Source organism: Ornithodoros turicata, chromosome 5 (genome assembly GCF_037126465.1).
Source record: "Ornithodoros turicata isolate Travis chromosome 5, ASM3712646v1, whole genome shotgun sequence".
Taxonomy (NCBI): Eukaryota; Metazoa; Arthropoda; class Arachnida; order Ixodida; family Argasidae; genus Ornithodoros; species Ornithodoros turicata.
In genome coordinates, this window is record NC_088205.1 from 5,689,455 (window position 1) to 5,705,790 (window position 16,336).

General features: G+C 45.1%; 1 protein-coding gene across 1 annotated transcript in view; it reads right to left on the reverse strand.

Annotated features, from left to right (window-relative positions):
- The window catches only part of LOC135393822 (low-density lipoprotein receptor-related protein 4-like), a 323,511-nt gene that overhangs the window by 36,881 nt on the left and 270,294 nt on the right, over positions 1-16,336 (reverse strand). The window contains exons 4-5 of the mRNA XM_064624106.1: positions 4,212-4,328; positions 3,996-4,109 (exon numbers count right to left, since the gene is read on the reverse strand). Of these exons, the coding sequence (XP_064480176.1) occupies positions 3,996-4,109; positions 4,212-4,328 (231 nt within the window). The remainder of the gene's footprint in view (positions 1-3,995; positions 4,110-4,211; positions 4,329-16,336) is intronic.

Consider the following 16,336-nt stretch of genomic DNA (forward strand, 5'->3'; position numbering starts at 1 on the left):
GCGGACTCTAGCGTTAAAAGCGCAGCATTCGCTCTTCTGGTCAAACTAAGCCTGTTCGAGCGTAAACGGTAAAACTACGGCAGTCTAAAAGTACTACAATCACATATCTGTAGGTGCGGACTACTGCGAGTTCAGTAGCACCAGCGGAACCTCTTTTGACGCCATTAAAGATGGGCAGAAGTACTGTCGGCTCGTTACCTTCCTAAGGCGCGAGAACGTAGAAGCTTTGTTCATTTGGGGATGCCATAGATTCACTATACTTCACTTTTTTTGTTCCTGACATGGTGAAACTTTTGGTGCATAAGCAGATACAGTGCATAAATTCTGACAACGAGAGCCCGGGAAACATGCTAATACGGTATACAGTCAAACTCGTTTACAACGAAACTCAGGGGACAGCAAAAAAAAAAAAAAAATGCTGTAAAGGTATTTTCGTTAAAAAGGATACCCATTATTGGACCTATAGGGTTCCAGCGGAACCGCAAAAAAAAAAAAAATGCTGTAATGGTATTTTTGTTAAAAAGGTGTTCGCTATAAAGGAGTTTGACTGTATATGTATTGAATCGTATGTGCCATTATTAAATATGTCACGTCTACCAACATGTAAATTTAAGAGCTAACAATGTTGTGGAGTATAGTCTATACATAGTATAACAGCGCCGTGACTGTGCGTATACATACAGTCTATACGTAGATCGCAAGGGGTCCTCTTGTACACAGCATCCATCTTTCGAGATTTTGTACCGTTTACCGGTTTGCGGCTCGGGTGACTCACGCACCGCGCCGTGAAACTTGACATCAACCACTGACCACACCAGATTTCAACAGTGGGTGAAATTACTTCACTGGATCATTTTCCTTCACTATTTTCTTGTCACGCTCGTCGTGGCATCTCGTTGCAGTGAACACGTGACATGGTAACTCGGTAAAAGTTCACAGATGTAGCCTGCCTTAACCAAAAAGAGTTGCGCGAATATAGTTCTGCTACCAGATCGCGTTCTACACCGCATCTTGTATATACCATTACCATTACCCTGTATATACTTGGTTAGAAAAAAAAATACCAGATCGCGTGGACTAGTGGTTAGGATGATAGCCTTCCACGCCGAGACTGAGAGGAGACACGGGTTCGAATCCAGGCACCGGCTGTGCTGTCTGGGGTTTTCCGGCACGCCTTCCAGACGAACGTCGCCACACTTCCCCCTGAAGTCGGCCTAGGACGCATACTAACCCCCATGCAGTGATCGGAACGGGAACTAAACCCGAACCGAAAACCGGAAAAAAACGTTATTTTCCATCAAACCCGAACAATTTTTTGCTTGTCCTGAACCGAACCGGAGCTGAACTGAACTAAAAGAAAAAAAAATTGGTACGGTTACCGGTTCGGGAATCGGTTCAGAGGTGAAATACCTAATTGCACTATCAATCGACCCTTTTTTTTCTGAATTTTTTTTTTTTTTTTTGTACGATGCCAGATGAGAGTAAAAGTTTGTGACTGTACCACCAGCTTTTTGCCGGAACAAATGAGGGCCCTGACTGGATTCTGCCAAAAGTCATCCAACATTTCGCTGTTCGTTTTCAGCAGACGACCATGAGAGTGGAATACAATAAAATATCAAGAGCCCTCCCTTCGGATGCGCTGACCATCTTGTGCAACGAAGAGGCAGAGAGCGAAACCGAAACTGTGCGAAACTTCGTCCGTTTCCCTAACAAACACTTCGTCTTGCAGCAATAGACGCTTCCTGAAACGGTTATATCTCACACCTTTCTCTTAAAACCGTGTGCGGTGAGATTAAGACCGCTTTCATGTAGCAAAATTACTGCCGGTGAACCGGGTAAACAAGGACCGAAAAAAGTTACGGTTCCAACCCCTGTAAATGTCCCGACCTCTGACCGCTTTTTTTTTTTTCGTTTCTCCCTGAGGCGACTCCGAACCGAACAGATATACCTGAACCCGAACCGGACCAAACCGAAGAAAATACCGGTTCCGATCCCTGCCACCATGTCTCCCACTCCTTCCTGCTGTCCTCTCTCCATCTGTCCACATCTGTACTCCGCTCATGGCCACAGTTGCTTCGCAGCGCTAACGCGGAATTTAAAAATAATGATTGATTGATTGATTATTTAAAAGAAAACCAGGGAGAATTAAAAATAATTCTACTCCATGTACGTGCATCTTCACTGCGCCATTTCTATATCGAGCCCAATTTCCTGTCAGTGATAACTGGCAACGGCACGCCACACGTGCCAAACCAATCTTAGCGAACAGTTACTTTTTTATATTACTTTTTAAGCCAACCGGAACAAAAGACTAACCGTTAATTCCGGCGTCACAAGAGACGCCACGAACAATACATTTTACATCAGTCTCACAACTGCATTCCAATCTCCGGGTTACGACACAGTCAGTCATTTTGTTACTTTATATTTTTTTTCTTCTTGTCACTGTCATCACGCTATATAGCGCCAGAGAAATTCCAATACCAGGGGGCGTAGTATCGTCAAGCCATCCAACTCTCGATCTCGAGGGGCTGCATAAAGAAAAAGAGGCGAAGCGTTGGTAATTTCCGAAGCATTCTCCTCTCTATTTCTCCAATCGCAATGTCCAATTTCCTGCCGTACAAATTAACATGCGAGCGTTCCCAAGAATGCCAAGTCCTCAGTCGATAATGCTGTCTGTGCCACGAAACACACAGTTCAGCACAGTTGCACATCGTCAAAAAGCAGTTACATGCATTCGATCGAAAAAAGTCGCTTATTTTTCGCTGATCAAGACCCGTGCGCAGCGTATGTCGTATCAGTCATGCCATTTACGACACGCTGGAATGGTTCGACGGTTCTACCTAATCACGTGCGTTCGTTTTTATCGATTAGGACATAATAAAATTCTTTTACTCGCTGTTGGTAGAGTAACAGAATATGCGTGTCTGTCACATCAGCGAAAGATCAGAGAGATGGGTGAGGTTAATGAAGGAAGGGAGAGGATATTGTCGAATTGCGTCTTCATACGGCGGGTACAAAATATGGCGTTGGTGGTTTGCTTGAAATGCGCTGTGTGGATTTCCGTATTACGTTTCTCTGCTTGCTAAAGCCGCTAAATGTAGCCGCTAAAGGTTAGGCACTACGATATGGGATTTCATATTTGTTTCCTTTCTCGTAACTTATCACATCGTTTGCACTTGCAGGCGGGCTGTAGTGAGAGTCATTCTTCTTATGATCATCAACGTATCTCACGCAAAACCAATTTCGGTTTGCTGGCGTTAGCACACCATAAGCACTCAGAACGTCGGTGGTTTAAGAGCACACCGGCACATCTTTGTGAGAAGGCTTACACTGTAAACCTTTTCACACCTTTAAAGGTGTGCGCTATGCACATTCAATCTGGTTGCGTAACATTGCATCTCGAGGGTGATATTTAACAAAATTCGGAAAGCATTACTAAAGATCAAGTGTCAATGCAAATCTTGCTTTCATTATGTCTTGGATATCGTAGATACGAGCTAATGTATATATGCATCGCTATCGATAATCGAGCACGCGCAAGTATCTACAATACTGTTGAACAATGTTGAGATGTTGCAAGACTGAATTTTTGGAGGACAGACAACATTCGAGTAAAGAAAATTTGTGCGAAACCGTGCTCCATTATGATGTTACCAAAATTACACCTAAAAAGGCGTGCGCCATGCACGCTATTACACCTTTAAAGGTGTGAAAAGGTTTAGAGTGTACAAACATATTATGGCTGACCACTCTTAACTCCTACCAACCAAACAAGCAAGCAAGTAAATACAGACGACGCCATCGCTGGGTGTTAGATGGCGTTGAGTTCTCGTATCAGTCTATCGAGAAAAAAAAAAAAACAGCAAAAATAAAAAAAAAGACTGTTCACCCTTCAGTACCGAATCCAACAGTCACAAAAACCAGGCCTGCTTTCAAAGCAAAATAAAGTGACAAGACACATCGAAAGAGAGGATGAATATGTCTTGACTCACGACAAATCTCATCGCTGGAGTCGGCACAATCGTCGTAGCCATCACAGTGCCAGGACCTGGGAATGCAGCGTCCATTTTCGCAGGCGAATTCCGCGTCCGTGCAGTTCCTCGGAGCTTCAACAGAGAGATGAATAGAGGGGGGGCCCTTGAGCCATTATGACCGCGCATTCCCAGCTATTGCAATCGGCACACCGTCGGAAGACCATTTGCACATACCACAGTCTTGTTCGTCGCTGCCGTCGCTGCAGTCGGCTTCGCCGTCGCACCACTGGGACTTGAGCACGCAACGGTTATTGGCGCAGGGAGCTTCTTCGGCCAGACACGACGGAACAGCTGAAAGATAGCGTAGGTTTGAGATCTTAGTGAATTTTAGTGTATCGTACGCTATCTGCTTTGCGTACGTAAGGGATAGCGTTGATGAGTCTGCGCACGCCCACAACAGTAAGAGAGCTTCGCGCAGTTTGCAGAACCACCAACGCGATAGCGTACGTAACACTAAAACTCCCTATTAGGGAGTGTTAGTAGTACGGACGTACTTTACGAAAAACGATAGGATAAAATAGGCTGTCCAATCAGAGAACAGCAATGTGATTATGACACTTCGTTTTCTGAGAGGGACAGGCTTACCCGACGAACTCTAGGCCTTTGGCCTGCTACATTCGTGCGCTTGTCATTCTAACTCATCAGATCATACCAAGCCACATGAACTGGGGTAAGGACGCGGAGCCTAATGCGGGGAAACATCCCATCCCAAGCAGCAAAATGCACTGAAAGTCGAGTGCAATAGGGGTGGACGGGTAGATGAAAGGCCTTGAACAGACTCGTGAAACTAGAGAACACTGATAAGACACATACCGTCCACCCCTAATGCACCCGACTTCCAGGACATTGTGCTGCTTGGGATGATATCATCATTCATAGTTTAATTGTTGTTGTTCAGCCACTTCAAAGGAACGAGGCGACTGGCTTCTCGTCTTTTCGAAAACCGTTATCGTGATACCTTCCGACACTAAACTCGCAGCAGTTTCAGATATGTTGGTTACGTGAAACATTGAAAAATTTATTAAGACTTTTATCTTTACGTAGAATACATTCTCCGACGTAGGTATTGTCAGAGACGTATACACATGACGACGACGTTGATCGTTGTCAGAGCGCCATCTTTTGAGAGGACGAAGAAGAAGAAGAAGCGCGCGGGTGGTTGTGTGTGGCTGATAAAGCTGGAAGTTTCCACCAGCATGCTTTGCGCGGTGGCGTTACGAAATCAATGACGCAGGCGTGCAGGTCGTCTTACAGACATTATTACCTGTTACTAAAAGTGTTGGCATTGTGCGAAGCGGTCGCTCTTCTGCCCACTCGACTACGACATGGTGGCAGCGGCGGTTGAAGTCTATACTAAAGCAGAATTTTGCCTGGGGCGATAGCAGTTTCTGAGGCTGCAGATCGGAGGAGGAGGAGGAGTGTCGTTGGGAGGAACCCGAGAGGTCTGCCTGCCTGATTAGGCGGCATGTTTCTCGGGAAGGGAAAGGTGATGGAGAGGAGGAGAGGAAAGGGTGAAGTGGAAGACCGAGCGGAATCCGCTCGGGGGGAGGATAGCTGCGTCCATGGGCCGACTTCAGGGGAACTGTGCCGGCATATACGCCTATTACACATCTGAGGGAAACCCAGGAAAAAACCCAGACGGCACAGCCGGCCCGCGGATTCGAGTCGCGGACCTCCCAGACTCCAAGCGCACGCGTTACCGCTGCGCCACCGGAGCTGGTACTGCAGATCGGGATTTCTACAGCACCGGCATTTTCCCAAGGGGAGGTGCTCCGTATCTTGGAGGGCTTAGAAGGCACGGCGTGCCGCATGGATGGATGGTGACATGGATGCAGGTGTTGCAAGACTAATTCTTTCGAGTAATAAACACATGCAGCACATGGTCCACCTTCAAATACAATATTGGCACAACACTTCCCTAGCGCGACAGAGGTAATACGGGACGGCGAAGTACTGACAGGCTATTTTACTTAATAGTATGTCCCTAACAGTCTGTCCAGAGTGTAACATTGAACACAGAGCACATCATGCCCGCAGCATCTAGTTCATACATTTACATACGTTTACAACCATAAAGCAGAAGCAAGAACAGCGAAGCGATCCTCTAGCAGTGTCGAGGGGCGCTCTGTCCGAGGTTCATTCGTCTTTAAATTAAAAGGAAGAAATGAACGACGAAGCTCGTATCCCTCACGCTCGCGATGTAATTGGAGTAGATTGGAGTACGGTCCGCTTGCACGAACGTTGAGGAGATTCCTGAGTGGTGTCCTCAGAATCTTCGGTGGTGCTTTGGGCACGCGCTAGAGTCATCAACGCTGCTCGTGGGTAAAGCACTGCCAAGGCTACTGAGGACACGGGCACTCAGTAGCCTTGGCACAAGCGCCGCTGAGGAACGTCCTCAACAAGCCATTTAAGGTGTTCTCAAGATTGCGCTTTTTTTATGGTCGATTAAAAGCCCACCATACCACTGGCCCATTCTTTCTTGTAGCTCTGGTCGTCATCTTGCACACGTTGCGCTCGTCACTTCTTAGCATATAGTGAACCTAGTATATGTGATTCTAAGCTTTGATGACGTCTGAACGGTGAGCTTGCATAGTGGCGCTTGTCCAGGATCCCTGAACATATAGTGCGGCGGTGACTGCTGCTGTTGCACCACGGCTGCATTTCATGACCGCGAGGTGGCCTTATGTCACCAGAAAACCGTTGCATAGGTGCGCAGATGGAGTCAGTGTAAGGGTCAGCTCTTCTGAAAGCTATTTAATTCCTTTCTTCCTTGGGAGCTGTGAGCCTGTCAAGTTTTTCTGTCACAGTTCCGTGGAAAAGATTTGTGGATATGAAGATATTATTATATTATATCACAATTTGTGTTTATGTATGTGTCTTCTATACTGAACGTTCACCAGCTCCCGCGTTGCATAGTGGTAGGATGATCACTTTCCACGCCGAGACTGGGTGGTGCCACGGGTTTTTCCTGGGTTTTGCGAGTACTCTCCAGACGATTGTTGGCACAGTTCCCCCTGAAGTCGGCCCAGGACACATACTAACCCCCTTGTCCCCCCACTCCTTCCTGCTGTCCTCTCTCCATCTATGCACGTGTGTTCGGCGCTCATAGCCACAGTTGCTTCGCGGCGCTAACACAGAATTTAAAAAAAATTAAAAACATATATTTAACGTTCGAGCACTGACAAGCTGTAATCAGTTCAAGAATGCTGGGGGTATAGAACGTGCAGGCTGTTTCTCGTTGCGCCAAGCATTTGAGCTCGTGCTGAAGGGAAAATTCGACGTTTGAAAACACCCCATTCAGATCAAAGGAAAGGAGGAAGAAGAAGAAGAAGAAGAAAGGTAAAGCGGTCGAATAGGAACCGAGTGCCGGTTCCGCCGGAGGACAACAACAATAGATGTGTGGAATGCATTGTTCGAGTTCGTGATATCACAGCGTCGGTCGCATTCAGCCAATCATTAGAACCACCCCTACAGAATTACTCCTGCGAGCAGACCACTCATTACGCTTTTGGGTTCCAATACAAAAGAGTTGTCTTTCCTCGTTTTTTTTTTTTTTTTTCCCCGAAGCCAATTTCCATAGAAATAGGAAGCCACGGAAGGACAAAAAAATCACGGCTGAAAGGAAAAGCACTGTTGACAGAGCGACTGCGTTTGAAAGAGAATTGAACTTTTTCATTACCTACTGGGTATTATACGCCGCTTTTAAGATTATCTCTTCCCGAAATCTTTGGAGCGAAATGGAAAAACGCACCCGAGGATTTTCGAATGAAGAGGCTTTAAGGCATCAAAAGGGGTGACGTAATCGGCAACGTGAGTGTAGGCCTTCGGGAAAGTATTTCAAAAACGGGTATTAAATTCGCATACTAGGTATCCGATAATGAATCGACGTTGTTCTTCGTTTCGACGCTCGCATTACAACCTCGTTAGGCTAACGTTCCGGGATTTTCACGACCAGCCCAGATAGGAGACGCAGAAGGAGACACCGACGCCAAGATCACAGCTGAGAAGTTTTGAGAAGAGGGCATATATGTCGCTGCCATTCTTGATACGAAAGTAGCTCCTGTGGGTCCTTGAAATGCATATTCGAAACGAATTGTTGATCGATTCAGTTCTAAAAAAGAATAGGAAATCAGACAACAGTAAATGTGGATCTGTACGGTACATATATTTGCTTAACGACCATTGCAAAGGCCTTTAAAAAATCGAATGATCAGAATTCACACGGACTCCACCCTGGCTGAGGACGTAAGCCTTGTGGGAGACGTAAATATTGCTTCCAGCGCCGTGTGTCACAGTTGTCCGGCGCACCTTAAAGTAGCACAGAAATCATTTTTAACACCCTGATTTCTTTCTATAAAACTGTTAAGTAGGCCAGTGAGATGCACCATGCGACGTAAGTCACACCACAGAGTCATAATTATCGCAGAAATTGAATTTAAAATACGCCGCAAAGAGCGACCATGCGCAACGGTAGTGAAGAGCAGTACCAGCCGGTGTTCTACCCGGAACCTCGCGCTGACGCTATAAGGAGAATGCTCGCTGATTGGTCTAGAGAAATGTTGTCTGCTACTCCGCTGTCGTCTGCTACTCGGCTGTTCGGAGTTCTGAAAAAGCCTTTCTCCTGGGTCGGTAATGAATCGGCCGCTCCTTCTATCCCCCAATTCCCCGGGAGAACTAGCAAAACTGGTTTACGGCGGCAAAGGGACAAGGCGCTGACCCTCACTGACCCACGAACCAGAACGAGTTATCCTAATAACGTCATCGGTGACGTGGCATCATACCTCCTCATCCTCGTTATACCTGGAGTGGCGAGTTAAGGGTGAACGCGCGGAGCCATGTTTATGTGAGTTTTTTTTCTGGGAAACAAATTGCATCAAAACCTTTCGCGCTATTCGGTAAAATGACACACACACTTTCATCAGACGTCTCAATCTGAATTTTTTTTTTTTTGATGGCCCTCTGGTCGAAATTTTCGGTTTCGAAATGGTCGAAACAGTCGATTTCGGCCGTTTCAACAACTGATGTCACCGCACATGCATTAGGCTGATTCACCTTACGAGTTAATCGTGGTCAGTTCAGAATCAGAATTGTATTCCCAACATTTCCTGTGCAGTATGACGGTAGCGCTCTACTTAGCATGATTTCACTTGACTGCTGCTACGGTGCCAGCTGGTTCTGTTTCTGTACACTGAACTAGTCAACAGTACTTTCGTGCCCTTATTTCAAATGTCAGTTCATTCCGCTCCTTCGGAAACAGTTTCATCCTTGCTATGTCATTTTGGCAGTACAGAGTTTCAAAATAGGGACCGTGCAGTAAAGTTTCGGAGCGGAGAACGAAGGCACCAAGCGGTCGTGTAGCTTCTGCAACCGAATGTGCAGCGGCCGTGTTTTGTGCGGAAGAATCGTCCACATTTCGTTTGCCTCCCATATCTGCTTTTACTTGAATGGCACTGAAGTCGGTAGTGAGAAAAAGGCGACGCAGAGAGCGACCGGAGAGTTAAAATTCTCCCAACTTACGGCGCGGTCGCCACAGGGTTCGGCGCGCCGCCTGGAGAAGCGCACGTTCCCTTATAAGCAACGAAGAGACACGCAGCGAGGGTGAGTGAGCAGAGTTCGATAAATGCAACTGTTACACATTCATCGGTGCCTGTCAGTATTTACTTTGCAGGTGGCAAATGCATAATGCCATATAATATGCATACTTTCTGAACCGTAAACCAAAACGCCAAGCGAACAATCGCTGAAGAGAAACCCAGCAAATGTAAACCTCGAAGAAAATTTCGTCCGAACATTCATCCGAAAGGGCCGAAACATTCCCTCCGAAACATATTCCTCCCTGTTTTTACGTTTTCTAGGACAGCAATTTCTGCGAGCGGCGAAAACTTTCGAGATTGCTTAGTGCCATGCCCTGACCTGTTAGTCGATGCTGTTAGCACTGTGATGCATCTCGTCTCCTTGAGACTTACTTTTCTTCCAGGAGTCACTTTTTCCTCGATAAATGGGAGGAGTATGGGAAATGGGCACAGGACGAGACGCCGCGCTAAGCACAGCTAAATTGAAGCCTTTGCCTTTTCTGTCGTCCCGTTCTATGTCTACGTGTTTCGTAATATTTGGTTTCTGTTCTTTTGTGTTACATGCAGGGATCGGAACCGAAACTGAACCCGAACCGAAAACCGGAAAAAACCGTTATTTTCTGACGAACCCGAACCGAACCGAACCCGAACGATTTTTGTGCTTGTCCTGAGCCGAACCGGAACTGAACCGAAAAAAATTGATACGGTTACCGGTTCGGGAATCGGTTCAGAGGTGAATTAATTGTACTACTGACCGACCTTTTTTTTTTGCTCACCTGAACGGTTATCTCACGCCTTTCTCTTACAATCGTGTACGGTGAGCGTAAGCTTGCTTGCACGTAGCAAAATTACTGCCCGTGGACCGATTAAACCGAGGCCGAAAAAAGTAACTGTTCCAGTCCCTGTAAATGCCCCGACCGCTGACAGATTTTTTTTTGTCTGTGTATGTGCGGGGGGGGGGGGGGGTTCTCCCTGAGCCGAACCCGAACCGAACCGATATACCTGAACCGGTTCAAGCTGATAATTTCGGTTCAGCGGAGCTAAACCCGAACCGAACCGATATGCCTGAACCCGAACCCGAACCGGACCGAAAAAAATACCGGTTCCGATCCCTGGTTACATGTGACGAAGCCTTTTCTTTTCTTTTTTGGAACGAGTGTTGGATATGCAGTAGATTTCGGTATCATTCAAAATGGGCTCCATAGCTACCTTCTACAAATCGAAGTTGTAGTCTTACTTCAACCATTCGTGAGGTAAGACAGCGATACTTGCTGTAACAATTTCCGAGGCATCTGCTTCGAAACGCTGGCTCCATACTGGCCCATACTGGCCCATTTAGAAAAAAAATCGAAAAAATAATTTAGTTAGGTACTCCTCGAGATATCAAACGATGAGAAAACTTTGAAACGCGCTGTATGAAAGGACACCGACAAAAGATGAAGAGAACACGTACTTTAGATATATCACACAGAAATATCCCTCAGAAGCACTCAATGAAATAAAGACGAATTCCATCTCTCCCTATTACCCTTTTTTTTTTATTCGCGAACATCAACATCAACGTCAAAAATAAAGATGCAGTATGCCCCGACGACCACCGAACGTATGGCGAAAGAGTGATGGCCGTATTGAATCTATACTGTACATCTAACACAGGGCTGGAGCCCGCTCTCCCAGTCACAGCAAAGAATATGAACACGACAATCATTTTAGGGGACTTCCTCTATTCTCTAAGCAGGCTCCCTCTGGCCAATGTGCGCCGAAGACGATGGCTAAAAGGGGATAACTGGTAGAACATCGAGGAAATGCATTAATGCCCGGCAACTGCTTCTCGTCGAATCGACGTCTCCCCACTGATAAAGATGGATGGATCGCATTTGGGAAATAAACATTTCGGCCACGCGGATATATACGGAGAAAAGAGACCGAAAGACAAGATACAAAGTCAGCACCAAGAAGAAAACGCAACATGAAGTCGACCATGGCATCGGAACAACTTTCAACAGTTTTCCTCCCGTCGTGTTGGAGTAGACGCAGTACGCCAAAGTATATATAAGAACAAAAAAGTTGTGCAGTCGAAGCAGAATAGTTCGGCTAAGCGCGCATTCACTTAGGTTATTCGTACAGCTTCGCATTTGTTTATCTTTGTCTGGCTGTATAAGTTGCCCCGTTCATTTGGAAGCAGAAAGCAGTGTGGAAACCTCTTTGAACATTCACTTGTATTCTTACTGAAAATGCTGTAAACATCAGGCGAATTGCTGTTACATTATTTATGCTGCGTGTTCCGCGTGGTCCGTCACTCTTCCGTTGAACTTTGGAAGTGACTCGTTGCTTTAAAGCTCTGTTACAAACACCTCTTTTTCTCACATCTTTCACATTTATTCGGCATAACTACGGGCGAGTTGTGTCACAGTCCCTTTAAGTGTGATCAATTTCGTGTTTGTTTTCCTTTTTGATTGTTTGTTCTTTTTGTTCATCTTTTTTTTTCATTTCTTTCCTGGGAATAGCAAGCCACCGTAGCGCATGCTAACCTTTCCCTCCTAGTTTTTTAAATATAATAAACATATTCCTCCCCCTTTAAGTTATGTCGCATGACCAAACAGGCTGAGCCTTGGCGACAAAGAAAAGAAAGAAGAAAAAATGTTGCGGATGGGCATAGAGACAGCGTCACAAACCACATTGTTTACACCATATTTCATTGTAGATTAGACCAGATTATACGATACCTTTTTTTTTTTTTTGTAGATACTATTGTGTGCCCAGGTAAGATAAATCTGAAACGCTATGTAGCCAATGTGCTACTATGAATATGTAAGCTGCTTTGTTGTAACAAAAGGAAGGAAGAATAAAAGGAGGAGGAAAGGAAGAGCGTGCATACCAGTGAGGAAGGCTAACAATAATTCCCACGTCCGAGCCTGAAATACGTATTCAAACATGCGCACGCATGGCGTTAGGTACTTTCTTCGCGAGCTGTGTTCCTTTAATTGCAAGTATTTGTAAGTTTGAGCGGCACATAGCGCCGTTCTTTTCTGAGACGCACTACTCTTGGAAATCCTCGACGGACTGAATAATCCCTTTTCAACTTGAACAGGCACTTCTCGAGCGGCAAAAAGAGTTCTTTTTTCTTCCGCTGTCTAAACACTCTTTCAACAGCGAAGTAGCGTACTGACAAATCCCATTTACTTTTCCTCGCTCTTGTAATTGACTGTAAAAATGAACGAACACCAAAATCGGTTTGTTTGATTATCATCGCCACTCTTCCGAGTGCGTGCTTTGTTTGTTAACGGAAGCGCGCATTTCTTTTCAGTGATGTAATCTGTTTATAGCAGTCTGCTTGCTTCTGTGGTTCGCACAGTTACCAAAAAGGCGTCGGGAAGACACGAGAAAGGGGACTAAAAACGAAGCAGAAAGAGCGACTAAATGTACCGTCAGTATAACGTGACAACACCTAATTGATAACGAGAGGATAGAGAGGATCTCGGGCTTTTAAGTTATGGAACACTTAATTGTGTAAGTGACAATACAAAATGTGTGACATCATGATGTGCTCTCGTGTTATTGACATCTTTCCGAACCTGAGTTACAATATAATATACATATACAGGCTGTTTCACGAAAAATGAGTCAAAGCTTTAAAAAAATTATTTTTTTTTCATCGCACACCAAAAAGACGGACTGCGTAGTGTTACCAGTGGTGTGTGAATACTCAAACTATTTTTTGCTCTGTAATTAATTAAGTGAAATTAATTCGTCGTTTTTTTTTAATTAGCAGGATTAGAACTAGAATGTGAATGAGAAAGTTGTAGCGGGCGATACGACGACACGAAACCCGTTGATTGCAACTTTGTACCTCTAAAAGGTCCTTTATTCTCTTGGCTCAGAATACCAACTTGCGCAGTTGCAAAAAACGGACGTGGGACCTGCCAATGTCAAGCCAAAATGTGAAAATGTCAACGAGAACTGTGACTAGTCTTCGTTTGATAGCAGGACGCTCGAGAGCGCTGTGATCCCGAGCTCCTTAGCGCTCTTTAGCGCGTCTGCGACACGTCCCGCGTCGGTTCTTTGCAAACCCGAAAGTTAGTCTTTAGCCTTATGCCAGTCTTAAGTTTCTAATCCTTGTGTTAAGCCGGTGTCTGCAGTAAAGAATTTTACATTATGAGGTCGTCACCCGGCTTTTGAAATATATTTTCTAGCCTTAAGTCTCAAGTGCGTATGCTGACGCTTACCGTCCAGTGTTTTAAGGAACCCAATAAGCAAGCCGAAGTTGTTAGTATCCTCACGTCCTTTCTTCTTCGTTATATACGCGGTACTCTGAAGCGATTTTGAAAGTTTCCTTAGGAAGCGAAGTACTAGCTACACTCACGAATGTATGACAGAACCCACTAACTTTTAGTTATGCAAACAAGAAAGCTTGGGTAGGATGCATTCTGCAAAGTCTTCGTTTGTAAAGCTGCTCACGTAGACCACTATTATGTACGAGAAAAAAACACTGTTTCGTAGGAAAACACCCTATTTCCTACCCGCTCGCGGTTTATTGAGGAAACACACTAAACATACGTATATGTCAAGAGTAAACAGCAGAACTCCTGCTGATGTGACGATGCGTTATAAAGCATGCATCTCTCAAAGAAATTTTGGGGCACGGTTTTCCGAACTAATTTCACGGGATCGCGAATACTGTTTCCGCCAGTGCGAGCATGTCGTACCTTGAAAGCGTGCACGTCTTTAGAGATAATCATCAGGAGTACAGGTTCCGCTCCCAGGAAGAGGTACGAAAACCCATTCCTCCGCCGAGAATATTCCTATTGTTTGACGCAAGCGATTCGAATCGAATATCTCCCGAGATATATCCACACGGAGCGTTGACAGAAATTTGAATCGGTATTAGAGCTTGTGCATTCAGATTAGCATTTCAAATGTCGATGGGCTCCGCGTCAACATTATTTTCCTTTCTCGGGTGTCCTAGTTTCCGTTTCAGTAGCAAGGAGATTCCTTGCACGGACAGCGGAATAATTCCCATTGTGCGCGTTCCCAATTTCTTTCATTGTGTGTCATATTTCATCGGTTCGTTACGCTAATAGTGGGTTAGTATGCATGGAAAGCTGCATGGGTTTGCTCGGTTCATTGTCCTATATGTGCATGCCAGTGTACATGGGACTAGGTTAACTTACGCTGTTAATTAGGTTTATTTATAGGTTACGTTGGTTAATTTATATATTAAATTAATTTATACGTTAAGCTAATGAGGTTAAATAATTTATACGTTCTGTCAATTAACGTACTAATTAGGTTTACACTCTAAGAAAAAAAAAGGAGTAAAATGGGGAGTAATTGCAGCTTCTACTCCCCTAGTCTGCAATTACTCCCCATTTTAGTCCCCTAACCCAACATTTAGTCCCGACATTTACTCCCCAGGACTGAAAATTGTCACTAAACTTCGCGAATGGTCTCCTGAATGCAAAAGTCTACGTAAATATGTGCGCTTGGTCAATTTGAACGACATAAGGCTGTATAACTCACACAACGTAGCAATTTTCCAGCCACACAGAGTAAGAAACAGTTAGCGCATCTTTCTTCGCAAATTGTGCCCTAGTATGGGGCAAGATTTTATATGACTCGATATATCACGGTTGACGGTTTGCTTCAAAGTATCTTCATGCATGCGCACCAATTATGTACCTGGGACTCTTACAACAGCGCGTGAAATGCGGTCTTCACTCTGTGACATTCATTTACTCCCGTGCATTTACTCCCGAAAGGGACTATTTTTTGTGGCAATGCAATTACTCCCCAAAAGGAGTAAAAGTACTCCTTTTTTTCTTAGAGTGTGCTTACGCGGCCATCACAACTGACGGGCACGTTTATACCATCAGGTATCTGTTGCTCTTGCTGGACAGGTTTTACCGCCAGTGGACACGTCGGCTGAACTGACCGGGGGCCCTAATCTCGTCAAAGTAATCGACCTCGGTTACTTTGTGTCTCGGCTATCATTGGTCGTTACGTGAAGAGCGCAATCTTCATGCTTTATCTACTTTATCACGAATATTGCAGGATCAAGCGCTCGACTATTCGTCGAGGGCGCGTGACATTCAATTCATTTCTATCCTTCGCGCCTCCTTCACGTAACGACCAACGACAGGTCAGAAACAAAACAATCGTGCACTCGAAGAAAAAGAAAAACGAGTAAAACAGGGAGTAATTCCAGCTTCTAGTCTCCTAGACAGCAATTACTCCCCATTTTAGTCCCCTGACCCAGACATTTACTCCCCAGGTACTGCAGACTGATGGGCATTGAACTTCACAAATGGTCTTCCGAATGCAACAGTCTACGTAAATATGTGTTCGTCCATTTCATGGCATAAGGCTCGTGTAACTCAGCCAACTTCACAGTTTTCCACCCACACAGAGTAAGAAACAGTTAGCGCGTCTTTCTTCGCAAATTGTGCCCTATATGTATGTCGCAAGATTTTATGTCACTCGATATATCACGGTTGACGGTTTGATTCGAAGTATTTTCATGCATGCACACCAATTGTGTACCTGTGACTCTTCGAACAGAGCGGGAAATGCTGTCTCCACTGTGATATTCATTTACTCACGCGCATTTACTCCCGAAAGGGACTATTTTTTTGGTGGCAATGCATTTAGTCCCCAAAAGGAGTAAAATCACTCCTTTTTTTTCTTAGAGTGTGGTCGATTACTCTGATGAGAATAGGGTCCATGTAC